Source organism: Quercus lobata, chromosome 2, assembly GCF_001633185.2.
Source record: "Quercus lobata isolate SW786 chromosome 2, ValleyOak3.0 Primary Assembly, whole genome shotgun sequence".
In the NCBI taxonomy this organism is placed as follows: Eukaryota; Viridiplantae; Streptophyta; class Magnoliopsida; order Fagales; family Fagaceae; genus Quercus; species Quercus lobata.
The window spans coordinates 62,624,832-62,652,633 of NC_044905.1; the positions used below are offsets into that span (position 1 = coordinate 62,624,832).

Sequence of the window (27,802 nt, forward strand, 5' to 3'; positions counted from 1 at the left end):
TCTTTCCCACATTAAGAACAAAAAATAAACACAAAAAATAATATATAATCTGTTAAACAACACAATAAACAGCTTAACAAAACTAGACCGATTGGGCCATCAATCAGGACAAATCAAAAGGCCCCAATAAAGCTTATTCTTTTTATCACCTGTGATCAACACAACACACCAAAAAGTCCCTTATTTTTTAGTTACTTGTGATCTGGAACAAGAGGCACCTATCAATCCCAATACATAATCTTTCCCACATTAAGAACAAAAAATAAACCTACAAAATAATATATAATCTGCTAAACAACACAATAAACTCCTAGGCAGTAAACTGCTCAACACCCATATAACCTGCAAACCACAAGGTCCACAACAAATAATATTTCCAATTTTCCAGCAATAAAATAAATCACAACAAATAATCCTATAATGCAATATTCCAACAGATATATATACTTAGTAACATAAAGGCAGTCACTGCAAGTTTTTTGGGCAGTAACCCATAAGGCAGAAAGCTTGCTAGTTATACAAAGTTCCAAGCTATATAATTAATTACAACAATCAAATACCATAGGTATTTCCAAAAAATAGCTTTTCCAAAGCATTGAATGACTACTCTATAGTTTATAAGTCTATAACTAATAGAAAAGAAAACCTATGAACTAAGATTTCTTTTCTATAAGTATTGACAGTTGAGTATTGTTACAAGTTAGAAAAGCAATATGTCCAAAAAGCTTCCAAAATATTTCCAAAATGCTGCCTTCTTTACAAAATAAATTACCATCCTCCTACAATAGACAAAAAAAATTCAACAAATAATACATTAGTACCAAGTACAAGACCAACTAGTAAGGAAAACAAGTATATAATAGTAAGGGGCTATAAAGGCAGAATCATACCAAGTCACTGATTAATCATCAATGCTAATCAAGGGTCGTTTGCCTGAAGTGGAACCCTTGCTTGAGCTGGTATTTGCTGGTTGTTGATTTAAAACTAGAAAATAATAGGAAATAAACACAATAGATTAAATTTTGCTTGAATACATGAGACATTCAATAAAATTAATACACTAAGTTTCAGAATTTAAGCATATTACCTAAGTCAAGTAACTCCTCCTTCAATGCCTCAACATCATCCCTTGACTGGCGATGAGAAATTGGAACTGTGGCTTGAAGCCAATTTTGTGAACATACAAGGTTTTGAACCATGAGAGGAGATAATGCACTTCGAAATGGATCAACAATTCGACCTCCAGTGCTAAATGCTGACTCAGATGCAACAGTGGAAACTGGCACAGCCAGCACATCCTTAACTACTTTAGACAACACTCGGTACCTATTACAATTGTCCCTCCACCACTCCAATATCTCAAAATTTGCACCTTTCTACCATCACAGTTTTCAGCCAAATACCACTCAAGCTCATTACTACAACCTACAAATTGCTCAACTTGCAAAAAACGCTCATATCGCGAGTGAACCATAACATATGGATCACTAGCATCAGTTTCCAATTCTGTCCTCTCACTTCCACTTTGATCTTGTACATTTGGTGAATGAATACAAGTGTAAAAATTATACAACTTAAACAAAAGGTCTTTCACCTTATCAACCATCACTTCTGCAACTGCATTCCCATAAATTTCAGAAAATAAAAACTTCAAAAACCTCAATTTTTTTCGTGGATCAAAGACCACAGCCACATACAAAAGATGATTAATTTTCTCCCCTTCCCCCCAATACTTCTCAAACTTAGTTTGCATGTTTGTGGCTGTGCTTTTCAAGAGAGTGTTTTGGGATTTAACTAAATTGGAAATACTCTCCTGAATAACAAATATCTCATCATAGAAGGCATTTGAAGTAACATACAATGAACCAGAAAATTTCTTTGCTGCATTATAAAACGGCCTTAAGAAAATCACAAACACCCTACAATTTTGGAAATCAATCATACATGGAGACCCCAAACCACCACTATCTTCCTTGGTCCTAAAGTACGACGAATAACCATCATCTTCAAAATCCATTCGGAGAAACACTTTCTCAAAATTTTCAGCAGTTTCTAACATGATATAGGTCGAGTTCCACCTAGTAGGTACATCTAGACTAAGAAGACTCTTAGACTCCATACCCAACCTCTCCATAAAACTCTTAAAAGTTTGACTTCTATTGGGTGAGGACTTCACATACCTCACAACTTCACGCACCTTAGCAACAGATGCATCTATCTCTTTTAAACCCTCCTCCACAATGAGATTTAGGATATGGGCACAACACCTCATGTGCATGTACTCATTTCCTAAAACTGCCCCATTCCAATCTTTAGTCACCCTTTGCAAAAATTTAATTGTTGTTAAATTTGAGCTAGTATTATCTACTGTCAAGGTGAATATCCCATCAATACCCCACTCACGCAACGACATCTCAATCTTTCTACCTATAGTCTCCCCCTTGTGGTCTTCAACTTGACAAAAAATTAGAATTCTCTTATGCAATTTCCAAGCATCATCAATAAAGTGACAAGTCAGACACATATAATTTAAATTTTGAATAGAAGTCCATGTGTCCGTAGTGAGACACACCCTACAACCCTTCAAGGATTTCCTTAGCTTTTCTCTCTCACTATTATAAATGCCAATCACATCTCTAGCCACAGTTTGACGAGATGGGATATCCTTTAATCTAAGCTTAGGTTGCAAGGTACTAACAAATTTCTTAAACCCATACCCCTTGACATACCTAAAAGGCAACTCATCAATTATAACCATTTTGGCCAATGCCTTTCTAGAAGCCTCAACAGAAAAGGATGTTGACACAAGGTGGAATCCGTCTTCTCCATCCTTTTTGGGTACAAAAGCTAATGTTTTCTGCCCTTTAACTACATCTTCTCTATTAGGGTTCTTGGGACATAATGGCACATGAGCTAACAAATTACTGGTACCACAACTCTTACTATCAGCATTATAAGATTTTTGACAATAATTACAGATAGCCTTAGTCTTACTAGTATCACCCTCACCTATCTTTACTTTTTCAAAGTGACCCCAAACAACAGACTTTTTCCTACCACTACAACTACCACTAACAGGAGCTGTCATACTCACTTGGCATGGTGGAACTGGGGGCAACTCAGAAGCAGCAGCTGCTTCAGCTTGGGAAGCAGCTTGGGTAGCAGCAGAATCCTCAACTTGGGTGGGAATATCATCTTCTGTAGCAGCTGGTGTTTGGACAAAGGGTTCATTAGTGTTGGTTTCCATGACCTAAAAAAACAAAAATACATATTAGCAAACTAGAGTAACAAGTATAATTAATAACTTTAATAATAATAATAAATAATAAGCACACACACCAAAAAGGAAAACCAGTATCCTGGAAGCAAACATTTCAATAAACATAATCAAAAGAGATTATTAGAAAGAAAGATCACAGATAACTCAATGAAGTAAATTAATTAGGGACATGCAAGATCACAGATCTCTTCTTAGCAGTGACAAATTGCATGATCATACTAATCACATCATAACAATCTTCTCATACAAAGCAAGGTAAATGTTCTAAAACTTGTGTTAAATGTGTTAAAAACAAAACAAAGCAAACTAAAACTTCTATAAGATGCTATAACCAAAATGTTAAATCAACTTTGTTTACATCATAACAATCTTCTCATATAATCAACTTCTAGGTGTTAAATGTGTTAAAAACAAAGCAAGGTAGACTAAAACTTCCATAAGATGCTATGACCAAAATGTTAAATAAACCTTGTCTAATTTGGGCAATACAGAACATACAAAGCTACAAACTAATAGAAAAGCAAAAACAAAAGCATCTGCAAGCCACATTAATGCAACTCTCATGAACTAAATTTAGTAGTTTCCCTTTCAACATTCTACTAATCACATCATAACAATCTTCTCATACAAAGCAAGGTAAACTAAAACTTCCATAAGATGCTATAACCAAAATGTTAAATAAACATTGTCTAAATTGGGCAATACAGAACATACAAAGCTACAAACTAATAGAAAAGCAAAATCAAAAGCATCTGCAAGCCACATTAGTGCAACTCTCATGAATTAAATTCAATAATTTCCCTTTCAACATTCTACTAATCACATCATAACAATCTTCTCATACAAAGCAAGGTAAATGTTCTAAAACTTTAAAAACAACTCTAATGAGTTACATTCAATAGTTTCCCTTTCAACATTCTATTTATTATTTAAATTACTCTGCCCCTTTTGTAAAAAGAAATATCAAACAAATGAACAATCACCAGTCAGTTAGTCACTACATTTTTTTTTTTTTAACTAAATACAAAGGAATGCAAAAACCATACCTTGAAGAAAACCGTGGGTGTATGGGTTTCAAACTTGAGGGCAGATAATGATACTTGGAATCAGCTTTCAATCCTGTATAAAATTAAAACATGATCAAAATTGATTAAAGAAAAGAACACAGAACAAAAGTTAAATAGTGAGGGTTTCTAAGTTTTTTTTAGTTAGGGTTTCATAGTATGAATCTTTGGGTTTATTTGATTTGAACATTTGATTTCCATCACGAATGAAACCAACGAGATTAACATAAAAGAAAGATGAGAAACAAAGAAAAATTACCTTACTGACTCAGTGAAGAGTACACGGGATGAGGAAACCGTGGGTGTATGGCAAGCTCATACTTGAGGACAGATAATGATACTTGGGAGTCAGCTTTCAATCCTGTATAAAATTAAAACAGGATCAAAATTGATTAAAGAAAAGAACACAGAACAAAAGTTAAGTAGTTAAGGTTTCTAAGGTTTTTTTAGTTAGGGTTTCATAGTATGAATCTTTGGGTTTATTTGATTTGAACATTTGACTTCCATCACAAATGAAAACAACGAGATTAACATAAAAGAAAGATGAGAAACAAAGAAAAATTACCTTACTGACTCAGTGAAGAGTACACGGGATGACTCCGGCGGTAGCTATGGAGAGAGGAGTGGACAGCGGCGGTGGCGCTAGGCGTTGGAGGCGGAGAGGGGACTGGGTAACGGCATTGGAGGCGGTTAGGGTTTGTTCTTTAGAATCTGGATTTGGATTTTGGAGAAACAGTAGTTTGGAACTTTGGATTTGGGGAAACGGTTTAGACTTTATAGAGTGTGAGATTGTGAGAGTTTGAGAGAGCAAGTAAAGACCAGAGAGTCTGAGACTGAAGAAGTGAAGACTGAAGAGATGAGGAAGAGTGAAAAGGGAAGGAGGAGGCGTGAATGGGAAGCCATGTCCATTAGGGGTGTTTATCTATGAAGCGAAAATTGAAGAGAAGAGTGGAGGCTGAAGAGACTCTTGAGACTAGTTGAGAGATATCAGATCTTCCCATTTAATTCTCACCGTTAGATATCCTTTTCATCTTAGATTATAGCCGTTGGTTTAAAATAGATTATTGTGCCACTGAACCGGTCATATCATGGTCTGTCTTACTCTCATCAAGACCGTTCATTTTAAATTTTATTTTGTGATGAACGGCTGATGTTTATGTTGGGAATGTGTGAGCTTTGAGTCTCGGGCTGGGCAAGGCGTGGGCTGTTTTGGAGACTGGAAGACTGAGACTGAATCACTGAAAAGTCTGAAATGTCAAATCTACTTTTTTTTTTTTTTTATTATAAATAATTCGGTTGGTTCGGATTTTCCGGGTGAAATATTTTGAAACCCGGATCCGAACCGACCTATTCGGGTTGTTTTCTTCCCAATCCGTGACCGACCGTAGCTGGATTCGGAGCCGCCCGTGGACCTTCGGTTCGGGCGGTTTCGGGCGGGCGGGTCGGTTGATGCGGGTCCTTGGACACCCCTACCCCTAGGTGTGAGACTGTAATGTGAGTGTCCAGTCCAGTATTGCCGTCCCAATCTCAATGGTTGGAACGATGGTAGAATTTAAAAAAGAAAACGAAAAAAAAGAATAATGACACCCATCACAAAGAATCAAAGATCCACAAAAAGAAAAAGGGGTGAAAGTCTAAATGATGACAGTTGTTGCATATGTCTTGGTGTGTGAATTTTTGAAATTTGAATTTCTTTCACCACTATTCTCTCTCTCTTTTTTTTTTTAGGGGGGGGGGGTTTAACTTGTAATGCCCTAGGTTCCAGCTAATTTATATATATATAATCGAAACCTTTGACTTTTGGTTGATCTCTTCATAATTTTCCACATTAGCATTTTTTATTTATATTTTTTAATTTGATTTAGGACTTTTAAGATGTATTCAAACACAAACACCTCATCTCTCATACCGTTTTTTATTTTGTTTTGGACTCTTCCTTCTCTCCTTCTCTAATTCTCCGGTCACTACATCACTATTAGGATTTTTTAATTATATTTTTACTATGTTCTTTACGCAAACACCTCCTCTCTCATTTGGGTTTTTTTTTTTTTTTTTTTTTTTGACTCTTCCTTCTCTCCTTCTCCGGTCACTAGATTGCTATTAGGGTTTTTTAATTATGGTTTACTGCGTTTTTGTTGATGAGAATTGTTAATTTTTTCTGTTATGTAGTCGTATGTTTTTATTTAGTTTTTGTTTTGTTTCAAATAATTTTTAGGCACTAAATCTTCTGGTTCTTTACTCCTTCTTTTGGCTTTTTAGAAGTTTTAACATCTAAATTTTGAGTTCACATTTTGCAATATATGAAATTGACAAATTTTAAGTTTACATCTTGACAAATTTCAATTGCTATAATCATGGATTATTCTTTTGAGGTAACCTATCTTTCTTTTATATTTTTCCTATTATGTAGTCATATGTTTTTTTGCTGATTCTTCAATTTTTTAAGCCTTTAAGAAGTTTAACAACTTAATTTTTTTGATTCAATTTTTCTAATATTTGAAACTATCCTGTTGCTTTCAACTGCTAGCCATGGATAATAACCCATCTTTCCCTTATATTTTTGTTTCTATTATGTAGTCATATGTTTTTTTTTTTTTTTTTAAATAATTTCTAGGCACTGAATCTTCTGATTCTTTACTCTTTCTTTTGGCTTTTTAGAAGTTTCAACATCTAAATTCTAGGTTTATGTTTTGCTATATATGAAATTGTCTTGACAAATTTCAATTGCTATAGTCATCCATTATTCTTTTGAGGCAACCTATTTTTTCTATTATGTAGTCACATATTTTGCCTTACCATTTGAATTAATGTGATTTAATAATTATAAATTACTGTTGTAAGGACGCGATTTGTAACTACCCATGAATGACGTTGGGCTCGTATGCAAAGGGCCCCAACAATATGATTTGTAGAGAGTGGGCTTGAAAGGCATGACCTTGGGCATAGGTGGGCGGTTTTATCATGGCTTGTATGGAAGCTCTTATATAGGCGGGCCTGGCTTATCTAGCGGAGCCCTCCATTAGTACGGGTTATAGGACCTGAGTCCTCAACGGCGTCCGAGGAACCTTGTGTCCCCAATTTTCTCCCTTTTGCAGGGGTCCAGTGAGAGCCCCCCCCCCCTCCCTTTTCTGGGGGGGTTCTTCCTTTTATACTAGTGTTCCTTTTCCTTTTAGAGTTCACGTGTAAGTTTTACTTTTTTGGGGTGCAGACCTGTCTTGTCAACCCATACGTAGAGTGGTTTGTGGTCGTTGGGGAGGTTAAAGGGCATGGTTTAGAGCATGGGCTTATCAGGTACAAGGTTTTATATTATGATGCTGGCAGCTTTTCCGCTTGCCCTGCCCCTACACTCAATTTGCTCCTTTCTTTAGGCATTTAGTGAAGTGCTGAGCAGGAGGTCTTCCTCGGCAATGGCTCTCCTCGGCTTGGGCCCTGAGCCCTAATGTAGAGTGAGATTAGGCCGCGAATTCTTTGGCCCCCACAATAGCCCCTCAAAAGCCTACTTCCCGACTTTTAATTGGGGAAGAGGGTTTTGATAATGTTGGGCTTACATCCTGGCTTGCTCAGATTCTACACTCCATTAATATTTGTGTTTTTCTATTTGTATGGGAGACGTGCCAAATTAAGGGGCATTCCTTTACCCACTCACGCGGAGTCCTTTGACGCTTCTATACTCGAGGCGCGCCTTCACGAGGATCTTCAGATCCTACGGTCACGAATGACATTGGAACTTGAGCCAAATATTCCTTGTCCGTAGCATTCCTTAGAAAGCTGCATGAATTGAATGTCACCACCTTACCCTTTATATGAGTAGGATAGGAGGTTGTTCTCCTTACATACAAACCCTTCGGCTCTCTTCAAAATCCTAATCCTTTAGCCATAATCACAATTTGCCTACTTAGTGTTATCCACCCCTTGTGCAATATGTTTGAGACACGGACTGGGGTATTGGAACTACATCAATTTGTAACGACCCATGAATGACGTTGGGCTTGTATGCAAAGGGCCCCAACAATATGATTTGTAGAGAGTGGGCTTGAAAGGTATGACCTTGGGCACAGGTGGGCGGTTTTATCATGGCTTGTATGGAAGCTCTTATATAGGCGTGCCTGGCTTATCTAGCGGAGCCCTCCATTAGTACGGGTTATAGGACCTGAGTCCTCAACGGCGTTTGAGGAACCTTGTGTCCTCCATTTTCTCCCTTTTGTAGGGGTCCAGTGAGAGCCCCCCTCCCTTTTCTGGGGGGGTTCTTCCTTTTATATTAGTGTTCCTTTTCCTTTTAGAGTCCACGTGTAAGTTTTACTTTTTTTGGGGTGCAGACCTGTCTTGTCAACCCATACCTAGAGTGGTTTGTGGTCGTTGGGGAGGTTAAAGGGCATGGTTTAGAGCATGGGCTTGTCAGATACAGGGTTTTATATTATGATGCTGGCAGCTTTTCCGCTTGTCCTGCCCCTACACTCAGTTTGCTCCTTTCTTTAGGCATTTAGTGAAGTGCTGAGCAGGAAGTCTTCCTCGGCAATGGCTCTCCTCGGCTTGGGCCCTGGGCCCTAATGTAGAGTGAGACTGGGCCGCGAATTCTTTGGCCTCCACAACTGTTATTTAAAAAAAAAAAAAAAATTCTCATATATATGACCATTTTTGCATTTTTACTCTATTTTTTAAATTTTTTTTTACATTGCTAGGTCTTGAATCTTGGTGAACAAGTTTAGGTTATGCGTTAACCTCATAAATTTTTTCTTTAAATTTTTATTATTTAAGGACCAAAAAGGGTGTTGATATGTTTCTTGTGGCATTTTTCTCAATTACATTACCTAAAGGCAAGAGCTCCTTTCTCTCACCAAGAATAAAAGTTGGAATCATAAGTAGATGAGAGGCAAGAAGGTGGTAGCCGAGGCTATGCAGATAATAGGAACAATCCAAGTGCTTCCTAGATTGGTCGTCTTCTATCTAGATTAAAACTCTATGGCCTTTCAACTGGTACTTCCTTCTTCTCCTTTTTACATTTATATATTATGAATTCTATTCTTTCCAATGCATTTATTTGTCTTCATTCTCTAACGAAGTCAATTTATTCATCTGATATGCCTTTTTGTTATTGTTCTTCTACGCGTTAAAATATTATAACTATTGCCTATAACACTAAATTAGCTTTTCCTATTCCCCAAAAAAAAAAAAAAAAAAAAAACTTTTCCAAAACCTATTGCTCTAGATTAATGACTCTTTCTGAGTGTCAATGCCATTTTTGAGTGTAATTAATTACTGTTTTCTATGTAAAAAAAACTTCTATATTTTTTATTTTCTTATTTTTGGGTTTTTTGGTTGCATTTTATATGGCAAGAAATAACCCAAGATTTTGCAAACAAATTGAGCAATTCAAGGGATTATATTATATTAAAAAAATGATTGAGACCTTAATTTTCATTAAAGAAAGGATGCCGTTGATAATAGACATGGCATGCCTAACATTATTGGTGTTAATATTTTTTTTCCCTCTTAAATTGTAACTTATTTTCTCAAGTGATCATAACTTTAGACAAATTTAAAATTTTTGTTCAACTAATCCGTGCATTGCACGGGTTAGCGACTAGTTGATTGTATAGGTGAACTAATGATCCAATGCTTAGATGAAGTCAATTCTATAATGGAATGTTTATATAATAATGATCTATCATATTTTTATCCTCTCTCCTACTCTTTATTATTCGATAGTTAGAAGAGGGGGGATTTGAAACCTGGACGTCTATGTTGGCAAGACTAGAAGTTATTAGTTGAGTTACAAAGCTCTTGGCATTTTTGTTTGTTTGTTTTGTTTTGTTTTGTTTTGTTTTTGTTTTTGTTTTTTTTTTTTTTTTAATTTTTAAAATCCATGTGGTATAGGATGATACCTATTATGATCAATTTATTTCAAATGTTTAGTCATAATAATTTTACTTTTTTATATTAAGAATCGTTTATTTAAAATGTTTTAGGCATGATACTTGAAAACACATTATTATGATATATGATATCATAATGTGGGTGCTCAAATTTCTGTTTTTCCATTTCACCCCCCCAAAAAAAAAAAAAAAAAAATCCTGTTTTCCTTGGTTTCTTGGTTCACAACCCACCACCCTTGGACCTCATTAGCTTTACACTACCCCAAAGTCCAGACCCATACAGGCCTTGGGCTATCTTTCAAAAGAAAGAACCCTGGGCCATCCATCAAGGTGCACTCCCCCTCAAATGGGCTGTCTTTCATGACAACCACGCTTTATTCCAAAATTTTTTATCCGGACCAAAGAATAATTATTATTTTTTTTTTTAAGAAAGTACGTTCACTTTTAATAACTATTTATCATCAGACTAAGACACTAATCAATTTTTGATGTTACCGGGGTTTGAAATTCATATATCTTATTCAACCATCAGAGATTTAATTAATTGATCTAATTGGAACTCACCCAAAGAATAACATCTATTTACCTCAAACTAATAAAAAAATTTAAGAAAATGCAGAGACTTCAATGATTGATTTTTTAAAATATTTTATTTTATTTCATTTTATTTTAATTTTATAATTCAATAATTGCAGCGGAGAAATAATGATTTGAATTTTAAATGTTTCCGTTAAAAACATTAAGAGATGCTAACTCATTACGCTGCAAAGCTTTTGGCAACTCAATGATTGAACAAAAATTAAAGCAAATGGTAAAATTTTAAAATTCCATGAATAAGTCCATCAGAGGATAAATTAAAGTGATAATGTGGGTTATTTTGTTTTTGAGTTTAAGGTGACAGTCTGAACATGTAATGCTTAGTGAATTACTTTGAAAATGTTCGTACACCTCATTCTGTACACACAACATTCATAATTTTATGCACGATGTCTTTTAAATTTTAAGGATGTCTACATTTAAAATGTGAAAGATGCAATGTGTATGGATGGTATATAGAAACAAGTGAGTGAGAATCAATACCTTAAAATCAACTGATGATTAAAATCATTATGTTCTGATTTTTATCTATTGAAATATTCACGTGAGTGAGACCCACATTGTAACAACTCAAGGAAAAGCGTTAGCCATATCTGCGCTATACCTTAAAAGGACTAGTCACAATTGAAACTCCTTGTAGTTGTTAATAAAACCCAGTTTAACTCAGTAAATACCCGATGTGGTACTCATCATACACCCACACACATCACACAATCAATCAAATTGGGGCATCACAATCTCCCCCACTTAAATCCCTAACGTCCTCGTTAGGGCCCATTTTGTGGGGTAGTGTCTCTGAACCCACACGGGATTACCAGGCCGGCTCTGATACCATATGTAACAACCCAAGGAAAAGCGCTAGCCATATCTGTGGAAGCTGAGACCAAATTGGGGCATCATACACATCTTATCATATATATTATATTAAAGTGGAAGCTGAGAGAAAGTTCCATTAATAATTCAAATTAGATTCTAATTGCACTTCAAATTTGTGTCAAGTGTCATTCTAATTGTCTTATTATTTGATGCCAAGTGTTTCTATATTTTAAATTTACTCTAACTTTCATGCCAAATGTCATTCCAATTATATTTTATTTGCCGTGTGAATTATGTTCTCATGTATCTAAATATAGAAAAAAAAAAAAAAATTCAATTTGAATTTATTATATTTCTATGTAATACATAGTATCATCTATTACTTATTATATACTGTATATAACATTTTTATCTAACTAATAAGTAAGAGGGCTCAAATGAATAGGTTTAGTGGTATCCATTTACATATTATATATAAACTTCTCAATTGGAGCTTTTTTTATGGTGTTTTATTATATCTCGAACTTCCTCCAAGGCTAAGAGCAATGGGCTCAATAAATGGACCTAAGCAAATCATTGTTGTTACTTGATTGCCAATTGACTGTGGGCCAGTGGCATGACATGAAAACTTCGCTTGTTGGGAATTCAATTGAGATGAAAGAATTTTGGATAAAATGTATTTTGTTCTCTCCGATTTGAGGTCTATTTATTCTTGAGCCATTAAATGTTTAAAATATAATAATCTCAATATATATTTTTAATTTAATTTATTGAATAAATGTTGAGACATCCTATATTTGAGGGACTAAAATCAAATATTTAAGAGACCAAAACCAACCTAATCCCATATTTTATGGGATAAATTGTTTTACATTTGAAATATTAAAGAAAATTACTGAATGCCTCGATCCCCATACCGTTGAAGCACTCTGGGCAAATAATGTTAACACGAATCAAATAAGATAAAAAGGTTATATTTATTTGTATGACACCCTAACAAATTTCAATTAACTTTTTTATTTTGGGTGTGTGTTGGGAAGAGAGAGATGAGGTTTGAACAAAGACAATAAACGCTATAAAAGATGATGTTATCATTGAACTATCACATAACTTGTTTTGTTTACTTATAAAGGGCTGTATTTTAATTTCACATATTAAATTTTTTGTTTAGAGAGTTTTAACCTATGATGTTCACTCTTAATGATACCTCTTTGTCATCAGATTAAGACACCAATCAGTTTTTGGTGTAAGCGGAAATTGAACCTTGGATTTCTTATTCAAACTATCAAAGATTTTACCAATTGAGTTATTTGGAACCCACAATTTCACATATTAAAATGATAACATTATCTTAGGCTCTTAGCATAATAATAGTAATAATAACAATTTTGCGTTAAACAGCCGAAAACAATGTGATACCTATTGCTATACTGGTGTCCGACTGATTGACTTGAATGCAAACAAGACATTGACGTTTTTCGGCCCTATGCAAAGTTGCATAAAGCAAGCTCAAGCCTTTGTAATACAAAGATAATTTGGAAACCAATCAAACAAATATGCCTCCAATGTCCATACTCCATAGCATAGGGATTGGTTTGTCATGTCAGGAATAGTTATGTAAATTAAACATGACCAAACAATATAGACATTTTTCTCTTCAAAACATGTAACTGGTGTTGGTTTATTTCTGTCACGTCGAGTCGAATCTACTGAGTACTGTCTGCATGATACTTATCTAATATGGGAAATGATGCATTTGGACACCAAAATATCAATGGTTGGAAAGAATAACTTAGACGTGAAAATGAAATGGAGCTATTCATATCTTAGACCTCACATGCCTGTTACACTTGTGAAAGATTGTGATGGCTTGCTGGATTCTTTCATAGTCTTAGGGATATTAGCAGTGCATTTTCTTTTTTGTTTTTGTTTTTGTTTTTTGTATTTTTTTGGGTTTGTTTTTTTTGGGTTTGTTTTTATTTGGCCAATACTTTCACTAGTAACTGGGGTAGGAAAAGATTTTGTTGATTTTTTGCACAAACATTTAATAGATATAATTTCTTCAACAAATAATAAATTGGCAATTACAGTAGACGTCTTATGGGTCATGGAATAGCTCACAATATTTTACTATGCAAGGATAGTTGTTGGTGCATTTTAATATTAATTATATTTTTTATTTTTTATTTTTTATAATTGTGTTATTTATTTAGATCAAAGTGATTTGGTAATTGAAAATGTGTAAGTGTTTTAATTTATTTATGGAGAGAGCATTTCCAATAGGCCCCAAAGCCATTTTTTCTCTCCATTTTAGAGAACAAACCTACAAAACAAATCTCCAACAATCTCTTTGAGGGGAATATATATGAAATTTCTAAATCTGTGAGATACAAAAATAAAGAAAAATATGCACCAAAGAAAAATAATCACACAAGACAGTATATCGATGGTGTTGCAGGGATTTCACTATTTTCGGGAAAAAAAATACAAAATGTGGTAGTATAGTTTTCTCTCTCAGAAATAACATAAAACCCTAATATCCAAAACAATAGTTTTTATATATCATGCACACAATATTCATAACGGGCTACAAAACGGGCCAAAAACTTTTCCCGGGGGCATTGCCTTGGACCCCCAAGGAGGCTTGTCCATGAGCGCTATGGCTTGGGCCTATCGGCCCAAGCCTTCGCTCCATGGACTAATTCTTAGAAAATCTTCTATTAAAAACCATAACAATATTATTACGGGTTTGGTCATACTTCGTATTAAACACAACTAGGCTCCACAAAGCCTAACACCCTTCATTTAGGTGAATTTTTTTTAGAGCTACAACAACTGTCTTTGTAGGAAGAGCAATTGTAGCTATGTAAAGGATTTAAGGGAATAAAAGATTCTCTCTCTCTGGCGAGTGTGGAAAAGTAGAAGGACGAGAACAACGATGTGACGAGGGAGGGAGAACTAGAGCAACATTGGAGGGAGGAGCATAAGAGAGAGAGAGCAATGGCAAAGGGGCAAGGATGAGAGCGGTGGAGGCTCTCTCTCTCTCTCTCTCTCTCTCTCTCTCTCATATGGATAGAAAGCAGTAGATAAAAAGGATACAGGTAGAAAAATTATAAAAATATTATTTTAGTAAAATTTAACAAAAAATAGAGAGATTGTTGGAGATGTGTTTAAAAACTGGATAGGTAAAATAAAAAAAAGATGTTTTTTTTTTTAATATAAAATTTTCCATTCAATTTAAGTGAAAATTTTAAGAGACTATTGAAGATGCCCCAAGTGATTTGTATTCTATCACAATACCTAAACACAACAATACATTATCAATATATGTATATCAAATGATTTACAAATAATACAATGGTGCATATTTGAACAATTTTGGAAAAATAATTATTTTTATTATTGTATGTCCAAATGATTTTATTTCAATTTTGAATAACTTTTGAATTTTATAAAAGTTTTAATATTATCACTAACAAATTTAACAAGATTCAAATTCAAAGCCTTAGAGGTCGTCAATAGTAGACACCTCTACAAGCTCTCGAATGAAAAGCAATGTAAGATGTAAGAAATTTTTAGTTTACGGTAAAGTATTTAAAAAAAAAAAAAATTATTTCATACATTGATACCATGTAAGAAACCTTTTGTTCACAAGCTCTTATAAAAATTGCTAAGGGCCTATAAATGTGTATATCTATAATTATGTAATTTTCATTTTAATTATATAATAATTTGTATGCATGACATATAATTACATCTCATGTGTGTTTATATGTATCAAATTCATTGTTGTAGTTTGATTCTTAAAAAAAAAAAAAAAAATTGTTGTAGTTTTTAGAGTTATTTATGAGAAAACTAATTTGTATGCATGACATATAATTTGTATCAAATGATTAAAATCAATTGTTGTAATTTGATTTTACGAAAAAAAATCATTATTGTAGTTGTTAGAGTTATTTGAGAAAACTGAGTGGAATGATATGAACAACTACAAATATTAGAAAGGGACTTGTGCAAAATATCCGACAGACTTATGTGGTAGTAAAATCGAGGTGGCAAATTTTTTTTGCTCTTAAACAAAAACCTTTCATTGAAGAAAACCCAAAGAAACAGTAGAGCAACAATAGGAATACACCAAAGAAAACTCCAAACAAACATTTATCAAAACTAGAATACACCAAACTACCTAGGAAAGCAACCACAACAGAAAAGAAAAAAAGACAAACATGAGAAAACCAACACAACAAAACGCCATAACAAGTAACAATCATACTTAATAAAGCATCTCTGAGAGCACCAAATTAGTGACATGATGTGGGAGCATCATGGAAGATACAGAACCAGTAAAAGAATGATTAGCACCCCATTCAACAAGAGTGTGAGCTATCCCATTCCCCTGTATTTGAACCCATGGAAACCTAAACTCTGAGTTCATCACATACATCCATAACCATGGCTATAACGTTATCAATTACTTTACAACTTTTGACAAGTAAAATATTCTATTGCCCTTCTTAGTATCCGTTTGGATATTGATGATAAAGGCAGCATATGCATTTTGCCCTTTTTTTTTTTTTTTTTGAGAACGTGCACTGTGGGTCCCGTGCTGGAAGAGAAAAGCGTTTTTTTGCTTTTCCAGTGGGGTCTCGTGCACTGTTCATGGGACCCACAAGTACTTTATTAAAAAAAAAAATTTAAAACTGAGTCCCACAGTACTATTCATACATTTAAAAATTATTTTGCTATAGTATTTTCTGTTTTCAACAAAATAAGCGGTATTCAAACACACTTAAGGTGCCAAAGCTTCAACTAATAATGCTGAACAAGTCATGTTCTTTCCTATCCTGGCATAAGTAGCTTTTCCATCTCTCCAAGAGGCATCCCCATTGGTTTCATTCTAAATTTTGTATCTCTAATTGATTTTGTTCTAATTTTGAATTTCTTTTTAACTTTTATTATTATTTTTTAGTGTAAATCACTAACAATAGTTCTGCAAAGTGCAAACACACACACAAACCTAATTCTCCATTCTAGTGACAACATGGTGATAAAAAAAATAACCCACAAATTTCCCTTTACAATTGAAATGTAGAAAATTCATTTTAATGATAAATGTTTAGTACTTTACAAATCAATTTCAAAACTTATAGAGAATTCTATGTTAGTGTATGTGTTCTAAACACTTGACATTTTCATATGAGTTTATATATTATTGTGGATTTTCCTTGGTATTTTTAGATGTGGGGGCTTAGTTTGGGTTTAGGCCTTATCTGTATTACACATGTACGCCTTGCGTCACTTTGAAGTGGGGGTTATTTGGCTTTATTGTAGGGCCTAGCATTTACGGGTTTTTATAACCGTTTTTGTCTTTAGGTTACTGTGTAAGTTAACAAGTTATTTATAATATTTTTGGGCAAAAATAGCCCATTACCATCAATTTTGAAACTAATTTGCTCAGAAACACTGTTTCCGAAATATATAGGGATATACCACTTTTTCGGGTACTCGAGCTTACCAAGCTCGAGTACCATGTTTTTTTAGTCCGCCTGGCACCGTGACATGGAAATAAGGAATTAAAAAAATAGCTTGGTACCCGAGCTCAGGAAGCTCGAGTACCAGAAAAGCCCGTTGTCCCCCCTGTTACCCACAAACCAAACCATTTGTTAGAGTGCTACCCACACTTACACTTTCTCAAACTCCCTCTCAATCTCAGATATCACTTTCTCAAACTCCCTCTCAATCTCGCCATCACTTTTTCAATCTCCCTCTCAATCACGCTATCATCTTCCTCACGCTCTCATTCTGAGTCTCGTTCTTGTTCTTGCTCTCGGTCTCGCTCGCGGTCTCCCTCTCAGTCTCGCCGGTCTCGCTCGCGGTCTCCCTCTCAGTCTCGCCGGTCTCGCTCGCGGTCTCCTTCTCAGTCTCGCCGGTCTCGCTCGCACTGTCACTGTCGGTCTGCATCTTCAGTTTGGATTCACCAGGTATGTCTCCTTATCTCAATATTTGTTTCAGCATTGGGTATTTGTGGGTCTTTGTGGGTATTTGTGGGTATATGTGGGTCTTTGTGGGTATTTGTAGAGGAGATGCTGTAAATGTTATTTTGTAGTTACAGAACCATTCTCTGGAGCCAGATTGGAGCATTGGGTATACTTAATCGTAGATTTTTGGTTTCAAAATTATCTTTCCATTATAGCTTATACAAATTGAACATTTACTCTACACTGACAAGAAGAGGCTTATGATACATGTGTCAATAAGCCAACTTATATTGAGGGTAAACCTTAACTAGGAAGTGACCTATGTGTGATTTGTGTTAATTTTCACTTGATTTTAGTAGTGTTTAAATTTAAAAATGCATATAGTTTTACAGACTGGGATTGGGTCCAGTGCTCTAGTGCATTGGATCCAAGCTTTGACCCTAGTTTTACTAAGATTCAACATGAAGTCCAAGATGCTAATGATGTAAGATAACGCTTTTTTTTTTGGAAGCAGACACGTGAATTGTGATTTGTGAGTTAGGGCCATATTTGTCTCTTAAGTCATAAACATGTACTGGAGCTGAAATGCTGAACTCTGGATTAGCAACTCAGTAAGCTCAAACAAGAAGAGTTGTTCAATTCGTATTTGGAAACTCTCTAACCTAGAGAATGGTGTTGAAAAGTAATTCAATTGTTAGTATAAGATTCTATAAAATATAAAATTTTTATTTGACATATATTAGAGCAGTTCGTCCCTATATAACATAAATGTTTTGTTCATGCTGTCTCATAAAAAGCTATGAGTGATACCGAAACAGTGAGAATAATACTTTAGGAGTTTGTTGCAAATTAACAAAATTTGACATGGTTCTGCCCCATTCTAATTTCCTGGTAGGGCTGATTATATGCGATGGAAGGAATGGAAATATTCTTTACTTGTCTCAAATGTTATAGAGAGATGAGGAATGTTTATATTTGATTAAATTGCACTTTGTTTCTTAAAGTACGTGGTCATTTTGTTTTGTCTCTAAAGCTTAAAGTTTAAACATTTAGATTTTGGATCCGAAAAGTATAATACGCTTTGATATGCGTCCCTTTGTCAATACCCGTTGTTGGGGCCGTTGTTAAATTCCTACTAAGCTGAAAACAATGTAGTTTTGATGTACAGTATTAAACCACATCCTGTAAACTATGCTGTTTTGAGCACATAAAAATTATATTATATTTTTTTTTCCTAGTAAATTACTATTTTTTTGGTTTGTATTTTTATTTATTTAAATTTTCTCTCTATACCCATTGAATCCATACCCATCCATCCACAATTATTGCCACCAACCTCCATCAATGCCACCAGTCAAGTGTTGAAGAAACCCATCTTAGCAGCCTTGAATCCCATCAAAACATCTCTATAATCAGCTTTCAAGACTCTTAAGAAAGAGAATGATCATTGCATTATGTATAAGCAAGTTTGTTAGGTTTCTTTTTCTTGAAAACGAGTCGTCTATTTGTACTTGAGGCCCTTGGCAGTTAGGTGAGAGACTGACAATTGTTCATTTCACGTGTTTCTCTTCTTGGGCTTAAATGACAATTGCCATGGAGTTAAATGTTGTTTGTAATGGTTTCTGTTGGGGTTAAAATAATTCTGAAGTGGGATGAAATAGAGGCACAGTAAGAAACGTACAACTGAAAAGGTGTAGGTGATGTGGTGCCCCCAGTAAAAATAATTGAAAACTAGGACTAATGCTAGGCATAGTAATACTCGAATAGTTGAGGGCAGGGTGGAGCAATTCCCTCAACGTAGTTAAGGGCCTTGAGCAATTTTTGAAACACACATCTGCAAAAGCGACACATGGCATTTATGCAGTTAACTTTGGAATAATTGCCTCAAAGAAGTTGTAAGAAGTTTACTGAGAATAGTTGAAAATTTGGAAAGTGTCATTAACAATTAGCAAGGAAACACATGGAAGGCATAAATTGATAAATGATAATAACCGCTAAAATCTTAAGTATTAATAGAGGCATATTCTACAGAAAATAACACCGCGAATACACTAAAAAATTTGTTGAGATCATTTGTACTTAGTTTTGTAGGAGATATTGTAGTTCTTAGGAGTAGTGAAGAATTTATGTTTGTAAGTGCTTTCTGTGAACTTTGTGATCAAGTTTAATTAAGTTAGTTTCTTGTATCTAGTTGCTGTGCTTGCTTTCAATTAGTTTGGTTTTAGAATGATGATTAGTATATGGTTTATGTAGTTTACTTTGAATTGAATTAGTTTGTTTACTTATATTTCACTTCAAGCCAATTTATTTCGAATTAGATTACTTCAAATCCATTGCATTGGAAATAACTTAGATATCGGTACTTAGTTTCTTAGAAATTGTAGTCATTCTAGTCTTTGTCTTTCATTGTTACTTGCATTACAACAAGGGTCCTCTTAAATGAGGTGTTTCCAAACCTCAAACTCTAATCCACAAAGTTAGATCTCATTTCATGCCAAAATTTTGTCCAAATGGCCAATTTAGGCTTCTGACTTTTGACAAAGACAAAAATATTAGGTATATAGTGTACCTATTTATGTACCAGAGCGGAATATTCTGGTTAGAATGGAATGAAAGTCAAAATATTACTGATAAATGCAAAACAAATAGATGGAAAAAAAAATAGTGTTTAAAAAAAAAAAAATCTTTTGACAAATGTGAACTAATTGAATGGACATGAAATATATTTTACTGTTTTCTCCACAAGTAATTAGTATTTCTTTTTTAAATGCAAAGATTAAGGAAATAAAAAGGGATCTTCATGATACACATATATACACCATACAGGGAGCATATCGTACTATTTAGTGATTAATAGGAAATTAGGAATTATCTGTGTAATCTTATGCCATGTTTCAAAGTGTGAAACTATAGGAGATAGGAGATATTTAACAATAGTTTTGAAATATTTATTATAACCTAATATAGGCTTATTAAAGTAACACCTATATATAGAACAAATTCATGTGGCAGTGTTTTAAGATATATAGCCTCTAAACTCTTACACACAAATAGAATTCATTGTTGCACTTCTAATGTTTCACTTTTTTGCATTAAGCTTGAAAGTTGAAACAGATCACATATAATGATGTTGCATATAACCATAATGATGTTGTTTCCAAATGCCAGATATGGACCCACATGGAGCTATACAGACTTTGTGCACGAGGCAGGATAAGCATCGTTCAAGTTTGCTTTTGGATGCTCATTTGGAAGGCGAGGTATGCCCTTGTAATTATTTTGTAGTCGAAATATGGGCGGAATTTAACTTTGAAGCGTACTTATTATGTGGTACTGTAATTATTATTAATACTACGCTGCTCTATTTGCAGGAAGTGCCAGGTGTATTGACTTGTCGTAACCGAGACAAAGGTCTGCTTCAAGGAGGGGTAGATGGGTTAGATCCACGAATTCTCGCTTATATCACTGATGCGGGGTTAGATGGGCTGCTTCGGGTCCCACGTATGGACATTGACCACGCATTGATCACAGCGTTGGTGGAGAGATGGCGGCCGGAGACGCACTCATTTCACTTGCCCCACGGTGAAATGACTATCACACTACAAGATATGGAGGTTATAATGGGGGTACCTGTAGATGGCTTGCCGTTGGTGGAATCTATACCCTCGACGGGCAGTTGGCGTGACGTCTGCAGAAGATTGCTAGGGTGTATACCGCCGCCACATAGAGAACTTAGAAACAACAAAAAGAACACTGGAGTGCTGGAAGGGGCGAGCATAAAAGCCAAATGGCTTGAGGATCAGTTTCGCGACCCTCTCCCGGTTGACGCCCCTGAGGCGCTTGTGCAGAAGTATGCTCGTTTTTACATATTGGAGTTGTTAGGTGGTACGCTATTTATGGATAAGTCTGGAGAACGGATCTCAGTTAGGTATTTGCAATATTTCGATCCAATCAGCAACGGAAAGAAGTATAGTTGGGGTAGTGCAGCACTAAGTTGGCTCTATAGACACCTCTGTAAGGCATCAGAGAAGACAGCCAAGCAGATTGGGGGTGCACTACTATTGGTGCAGTTGTGGGCGTGGGCGAGGTTTCCCCACATATGTCCTGTGATGAGGCATCCACACCAGGCACTGCCTCCAGGTCCACTTGCTGTCAGGTATGTAGCATCTTAGCATATGTACTGATTTTCCTTTTCCTCATTAACTTTGTTCGCATGGGAATTATGTAAGTAACTAATATGAAGGTTATGTCTGTGTTGTTTGCTAGATGGAAAGGGGCTAAGATAACAACTGAACATTCGATGCACGTCCTACATGCCTATCGTGTGTCGCTTACTTCACTGCGGCCAAATCAGGTATCGTGTCTTACAAGTGGGAACCGTTTTGGCATGTAGTTTTTGTACTTACAATTCACTTTGGAGTGAATAAACATTCTTAATTTCATATCTTTCTTAGTTATCAAAAAAAAAAAAAAAACATTCTTAATTTCAGAGTTACATGTATTGTTCACATTTGTTACACAGTTTTTCTAATTATATTGTTAATATGGTTGTTTGCATCTGTTGAATCATTGCAGATTGTTTGGGAGCCGTACAGAAATTATTTGCGTTCTCTACCCGCATACTGTACGGCAGGCCAACGTATATGGAGGTCTATTGTGCCGCTGATACATTTTTGGGTGGTTGAAGGCCATCATCCCGAACGTGTTCTCCGACAGTTTGGGATGAAGCAAGGCATACCACAAGATGTTGATACTTCAATTGAACTGCACAAGATCACCCTCCAGGGCAAGCACGAAAAAGATTGGGCCCGAATACATGCCCCGCATATTGCTAAATGGGCTGCGCACGCCAGAATTGCCAATGCACCGACCTTTCATGGGGAGATGAACTACAATGACGAGTATTTGGTTTGGTTTCGTCCCCGCACTATTCGCCATATTACAAAAGAGACTTCGTACTGGGACACTTTGGTAAATTTACAAAGACTGTTTCGTTATAAATGTACTTTGCTTCGCATAGTTTAGTTAAACCTACAATTCACTACTCTTGTATATTTCTGACAGGTTGAATCACAGTTGCACATTATAACGAAGTGCGAACCAGGGTCTGAGATCTACACCGACTGTATTAATGCCTTGCAAGCTGTTGAAGAGATCGGTCGGTTATCCTTGGACCGTGCACGTGTCGTGGGCAACACAAGTTCACCAGCTGTACGACGTGGTCGGCAAGCAAGTGGACGTCAAGGGCGTGGAGGATCCACTTCTAGCCAGCGTCATACATCTAGTCGGCCTCCCACATCTGGTCAGCGTCACACACCCGTGCCCACATCTAGTCGACGTCCCACATCTGCTCAGCGTCCTACATCTGGTTCGCGTCACACACCCGTGCCCACATCTAGTCGGCGTCACACACCCGTGCCCACATCTACTCGGCGCCACACACCCGTGCATGACCACACCATGGAGGAAGCAAGTCAGACAACAGATGAGATGTGGGACGACACTGCTTATGACGTAGGCTCCATGGCACACGATGATGCGGGTCCATCCCATACGTTTGCCCAGAGAGACACATTTGGGTCCCCATCCATGAGGAGCGATGGTACTTGCCCACCCACACCCCCTAGTACATCTTTGTTGCCCACCACCTGTACGTCTCCCCCACTGACTGCCGGCCCTGCCCCCGGAGTTTTAGATGATAGAGATGAGATGAGGTTCATGCCCACTCCTGGGCGACCCACCCCTGTTGCTGTCCCCCCTGAGTTTGTGCATACCGAGTTTATCCAGACACAGATACCCATCCCCCCAGCAGAGCCTTCGCACATCGAGGATCGGCCACGAAGGCCGCAACGCACACGGACACATCCTCCTGACTGTGGGACTGGACATGGTACTATAGTTTGATTCGATACCGATTACATATACATCGCTTTATAGTTAAATCATTTGCATATTAATATTTGCTTGTGTTGTGTTCTTTTCAGGCAAGGTGAGACCAGTGAAGGAACCGGTGAGGAGAAGAAAACGAGAATGATTCAAGGGTAGAATTTGTGCTACTTTGGGTTGGTAATGGTATAGGATCTTTTTGTCATGTATCGGATCTTCTTGTATATATTTTATATGATGAGCCACTATTATGCAATCCACATGGATTACAAGATATAGACTGGAATGTTATAGGCATTCTTATATAGATGATTTCATGGTAGTGGTTGATAAGCATTGTGCATGCTTTAGTAAGCATTGTGGCAACAATCAGTTGTTATGGGATGTTTCTATTAATGGGTATTTGCTAATTGTAGAGATGAATGTAGAATGTTTAGAAATGCAATACAAGGAAACTTTTTGTTGAAGTTGGGCGTAACGAATGTAGATGCAATTAAAACTGTGAATTTTATTATTAATTGTGTGTTCAGCCTCTAGAAAGGGTCTACGAAGTGGAATTATTAACATTGTTTAGATTTAGGTCCAATGTAGAGTGGATTTGGCGACCCAAACCTTTCAAATCTCGCCTGTCAAGGGCTGGAATTTTTATTGTGTATTTGTATATTTATCAAATTTTTCACCTTTGAAACTTATGAGGAACCCTTTATTGTAAAGGTCAGCTACTGCCATATCAAATTAGACGGGGGGGGAATTTTCAGGTTCAGTTGAGCAGTTACAAGTTTTGGAAGGATTTTTTGTTCAGTACCTACATACTACTAATTTTTTTTTTTGGTAAAAGGTACCAAAAGGCTGGGACAAGTTGGTTGTATCTATTATCTCTATTGAAACTGGGAAAACAATTGCGAAGTCAAGCAAAGCACTTGTACATAATGGAAGTTGTCAGTGGACGGATTCTATTTCAGAAACTATATGTTTTTTGCAGGATGACTCTTCAAAGGAGCTACAGGATTGTTTCTTCAAGCTTGTTGTCTCCATGGTATTGTTGTTTCTACCACATACTCTTTCTTTTGGTCATTAACCTTTTTTCATCTTCCTTTTTTCTTTCCTGCTAAATGAGATATGATTCATGACATTCTCTCTTTGCCAATTTTCCAGCCTCTAAATAAATTTTGATTGTGCTTCTTGTACTTCTTTTTTATTTCAGTTTATCTATTAGAATGTGTGTGTTATAGACTTGTAGTCATCAGCTCCATCTGTTTAACCATTCTGGTTATCTAAATAATTTTGGATGACTTTCTTACTGTAGGGTTCAACTAGATCTGGCATCCTTGGAGAGGCTACAGTCAATATGACAGGCTATATGAGTTCACCTGCTCCTGTTCCAGTTTCACTAAGATTGAAAAAGTGCAATCATGGGACAATTTTACAAGTGAGTTGTACAATTGTATGCTATTTGTTTCTTGGTGTTTGTTTAGACTTTGCCACGTTACACATCATTAGAAAAAAAATTAGGACCTTCTTCTTATACCTATCTGATTCTTTTTCCCCCTTTTGGGATAGATATTTTATGTCTTTATTATGAAAGCAACATCCTGTTCTAATTTTAAACCTTCTTCAAAGTTTTTAGATTTGGTCCACTTTGTCATAACTTCATATGAAGCTAACGAAGGCCATTATATAACATAGGTATATTATCATTCCTATCATAGCGGAGAAGCACATAAAGAGTATTGTGTGATCATAGAATACTTATGAAGTTGAAGGAAAATTTTTATTAGACTGCTATTAGACTCCGTATGCGTTGTGGTATTGAAAGTGAGACTGGGAAGAAGTAACATATTCATGCAAAAACGAGAATATTAAAATGAATAGGTGGAAATACACAGAAAGATAGGATTCGAAATGAGGAAACTATTTTAAAGATCAGTGTGTAACAAAGGTTCAAGCCCTTGAAGAAGAATTAAAGCTGATGAAGGACGGGAAGCAGAACCACAGGGAGTCCAGCACTATGAAGGTTCCTAGTTTGTCTAAAACCCATGCTAAAGTTACTCCTGTCCATGAAGATATGAAGCCCTCAAAGGTCAGTTTCATTTGTTCTGCAATTGCATGGTAATATTCAGTGTCAACACTAACTAAATAGCCTTTTTACTTGTACATTGGTTTAGAAGAATGAAGTGGTGAAAAACACTAGTCAGCAACGTGATAATAAAAATAAGCAATCCTTGAAGAATGCTCAAGTACAAGAACTTGCAAAAGATCATCAGAAGCTTTGTAGCAACCAATATCAAAGAGAGGTAGGGTATCCGAATAATTGGTTTATTCAAATATTGCCCCATAGCTATTGTACATTAGACTCAACTTATTTAGATAGGGCTAAACGGATGGTGGAAAATCTGCTGATTGTCACCAAAAGAACATTTTCTCATCTCTTTGATCATGCATATATCTCTTGTTATATCTGCATGAGAATATTGAATTGCAAAGGAATCCTTTAGTATGGATGATCTCATCTTAAACTTTTTTTCACAACATATTACTCTGTTGTTTAATTCTTAAAGGATGGTAGTGGCAATGAGATTCTTGATGAAAGTCCTCTTGCTGTTGGAGTCGATCCTGCTTCAAAGATTCAGTTGCTTGAGCATGAACTTGCCAAGGCTATGGAAGCAAATTTAAAATATAAAGTTGAGCTTGACAGGTATCTATAAAATAAGGATCTTATACCTTCAAAACACATAAATGTGCATATTTTATTGCTTGGTATGGTATCATCCGTATATGCTTCTCGTGCTTTGTGAAGGAAATCTTCATTTAAAAACAAGCAAAGATGGATAAAGAAAGGGCTTTTCATTTGTAGTTCCTTGGATGCAATTAGATTCTTCTCATTAATTCTAATTAATTTTGCAGAATGAGAATATGAGAAGACGAGATTCCCAAAACTACAAAAAAATGATTCTTACTGACTTCAGCCTACCACACTTATACAAATAATGTACATTGATCAAAGCTTTTAATGTTGATTCCTTGACTTTTTCTGAAATAGTGATCAAAAACAAACTTCTTAACCACAATCATCATAGTCTAGGAGTCTGATTTTTAATCTTATTACTCAACAATAAATAGCAAATAAAAGAACTGTAATTTTTTTTATTACAGGAAACTAGCATATGCCTTAAGCATGCAAAACTCTACTTAATTTTTTTAGTTCTACTTTTCATTCTCAACAGAATTTTCTGCATCTTTGCTGCAGGTTGTCTAAAAGCCGAAACAACCATGCACACTCCTAAAAAATCAATAGCAGAAGATGACATAGTGGCAAAAGAAAGTAATGGACGCACAAAATCATCACTAGAGGCAGAGTTAATAGACATTCGCCAGCGATACCTCCACATGAGCCTCAGATATGCTGAGGTAGAAGCTGAGCGTGAGGAACTTGTGATGAAGCTCAGGGCTAGCAAAAATGTAAAAAGATGGTTTTAATGAACTCATGACCATAAACAAGCAATTTCTTGTACTTTTTCAGTCTCCCCAATTCAGGTAGCTTGTTCCACGAATTTTTGAAGTATCTACGATTTCTCAATCTTTTACGTATATTCCAGAGTGTGAGTTATTGTAAAGAAGAATAATACACCCCTAGCCCAAGTTTGTAAATGAAGGAACAATTGAGGCTGACCGGATTATAGAGACGTAAAAGAAATAAAACAAATGGTTTTCTTTTTTCCTTTTCTTTCTTAATTTCTTTCTTTCTTCTTCTTTTATTTTTTATTTTTATACAAACAAGAGGAGGAAAAAGAAGGAAAGAAACCCCAAAGTATAATGTTTTATAATGTGGGAAAATGGAGTAGGTCTACTTTCCTGAACTACGTCTCAACAAGATTTTTAAAAGTAATACAGCAAAATCCAATAGCATTTCAATTGTCACTAAATAAATTCGAATATCATTTGAATATTCTTGTAAGTATACTGTATTTGTTCGTATGGAAGCCATTGGTGGTGCAAAGAGCTTACAAACTAGAGTTGAATTTTACAATGGCCTTCTTCTTAGAGGTGAAGATTTTTTTTTTTCAACATAATTTTGTCATGTTAAATTGTTAGGGTTGATTTCTTTTTGATTGAATTTTATAATTTTTTTTCAGTCCCTTTTTTTAAAAAAAAATGGCAGATTAGTACCCGAGTTTAGTGAACTCAAGTACCAATCTGCGATTAACCAAAAAAACCAAGGTACTATGCCCTTTTTTTTAAATATAGGCAGACTGGTACCCGAGCTTCCTAAGCTCGGGTACCAATCTGCGTTTAACCAAAAAAACCAAG

The 27,802-nt window shown here is 35.6% G+C and overlaps 2 protein-coding genes across 3 annotated transcripts; one reads left to right on the top strand and one right to left on the bottom strand.

Annotated features, from left to right (window-relative positions):
* Window positions 1–310: 310 nt before the first annotated feature.
* LOC115968113 (zinc finger BED domain-containing protein RICESLEEPER 1-like) lies at window positions 311–17,591 on the bottom strand. The gene is made up of 8 exons (XM_031087369.1): window positions 17,424–17,591; window positions 17,159–17,267; window positions 4,613–4,705; window positions 4,327–4,399; window positions 3,353–3,359; window positions 1,472–3,250; window positions 1,088–1,376; window positions 311–342 (listed from the first exon to the last, which is right to left on the bottom strand). The coding sequence occupies exons 1-8, from the start codon at window positions 17,589–17,591 to the stop codon at window positions 311–313; spliced, it is 2,550 nt and encodes an 849-aa protein (XP_030943229.1).
* On the top strand, window positions 17,191–26,163 carry LOC115976113 (protein MAINTENANCE OF MERISTEMS-like). 2 transcript variants are annotated; one of them, XM_031097221.1, is made up of 11 exons: window positions 17,191–17,611; window positions 20,777–20,868; window positions 20,980–21,764; window positions 21,875–21,962; window positions 22,184–22,579; window positions 22,673–23,498; window positions 23,593–24,530; window positions 24,801–24,923; window positions 25,181–25,574; window positions 25,660–25,788; window positions 26,053–26,163. In XM_031097221.1, the coding sequence occupies exons 2-7, from the start codon at window positions 20,779–20,781 to the stop codon at window positions 23,640–23,642; spliced, it is 2,235 nt and encodes a 744-aa protein (XP_030953081.1). In that variant the 5' UTR covers window positions 17,191–17,611; window positions 20,777–20,778; the 3' UTR covers window positions 23,643–24,530; window positions 24,801–24,923; window positions 25,181–25,574; window positions 25,660–25,788; window positions 26,053–26,163. The 2 variants fall into 2 exon arrangements, with proteins under 2 accessions (XP_030953081.1, XP_030953080.1); XM_031097220.1 differs by lacking the exon at window positions 17,191–17,611 and having other exon boundaries at window positions 20,734–20,868.
* The last annotated feature ends 1,639 nt before the right edge of the window (window positions 26,164–27,802 follow it).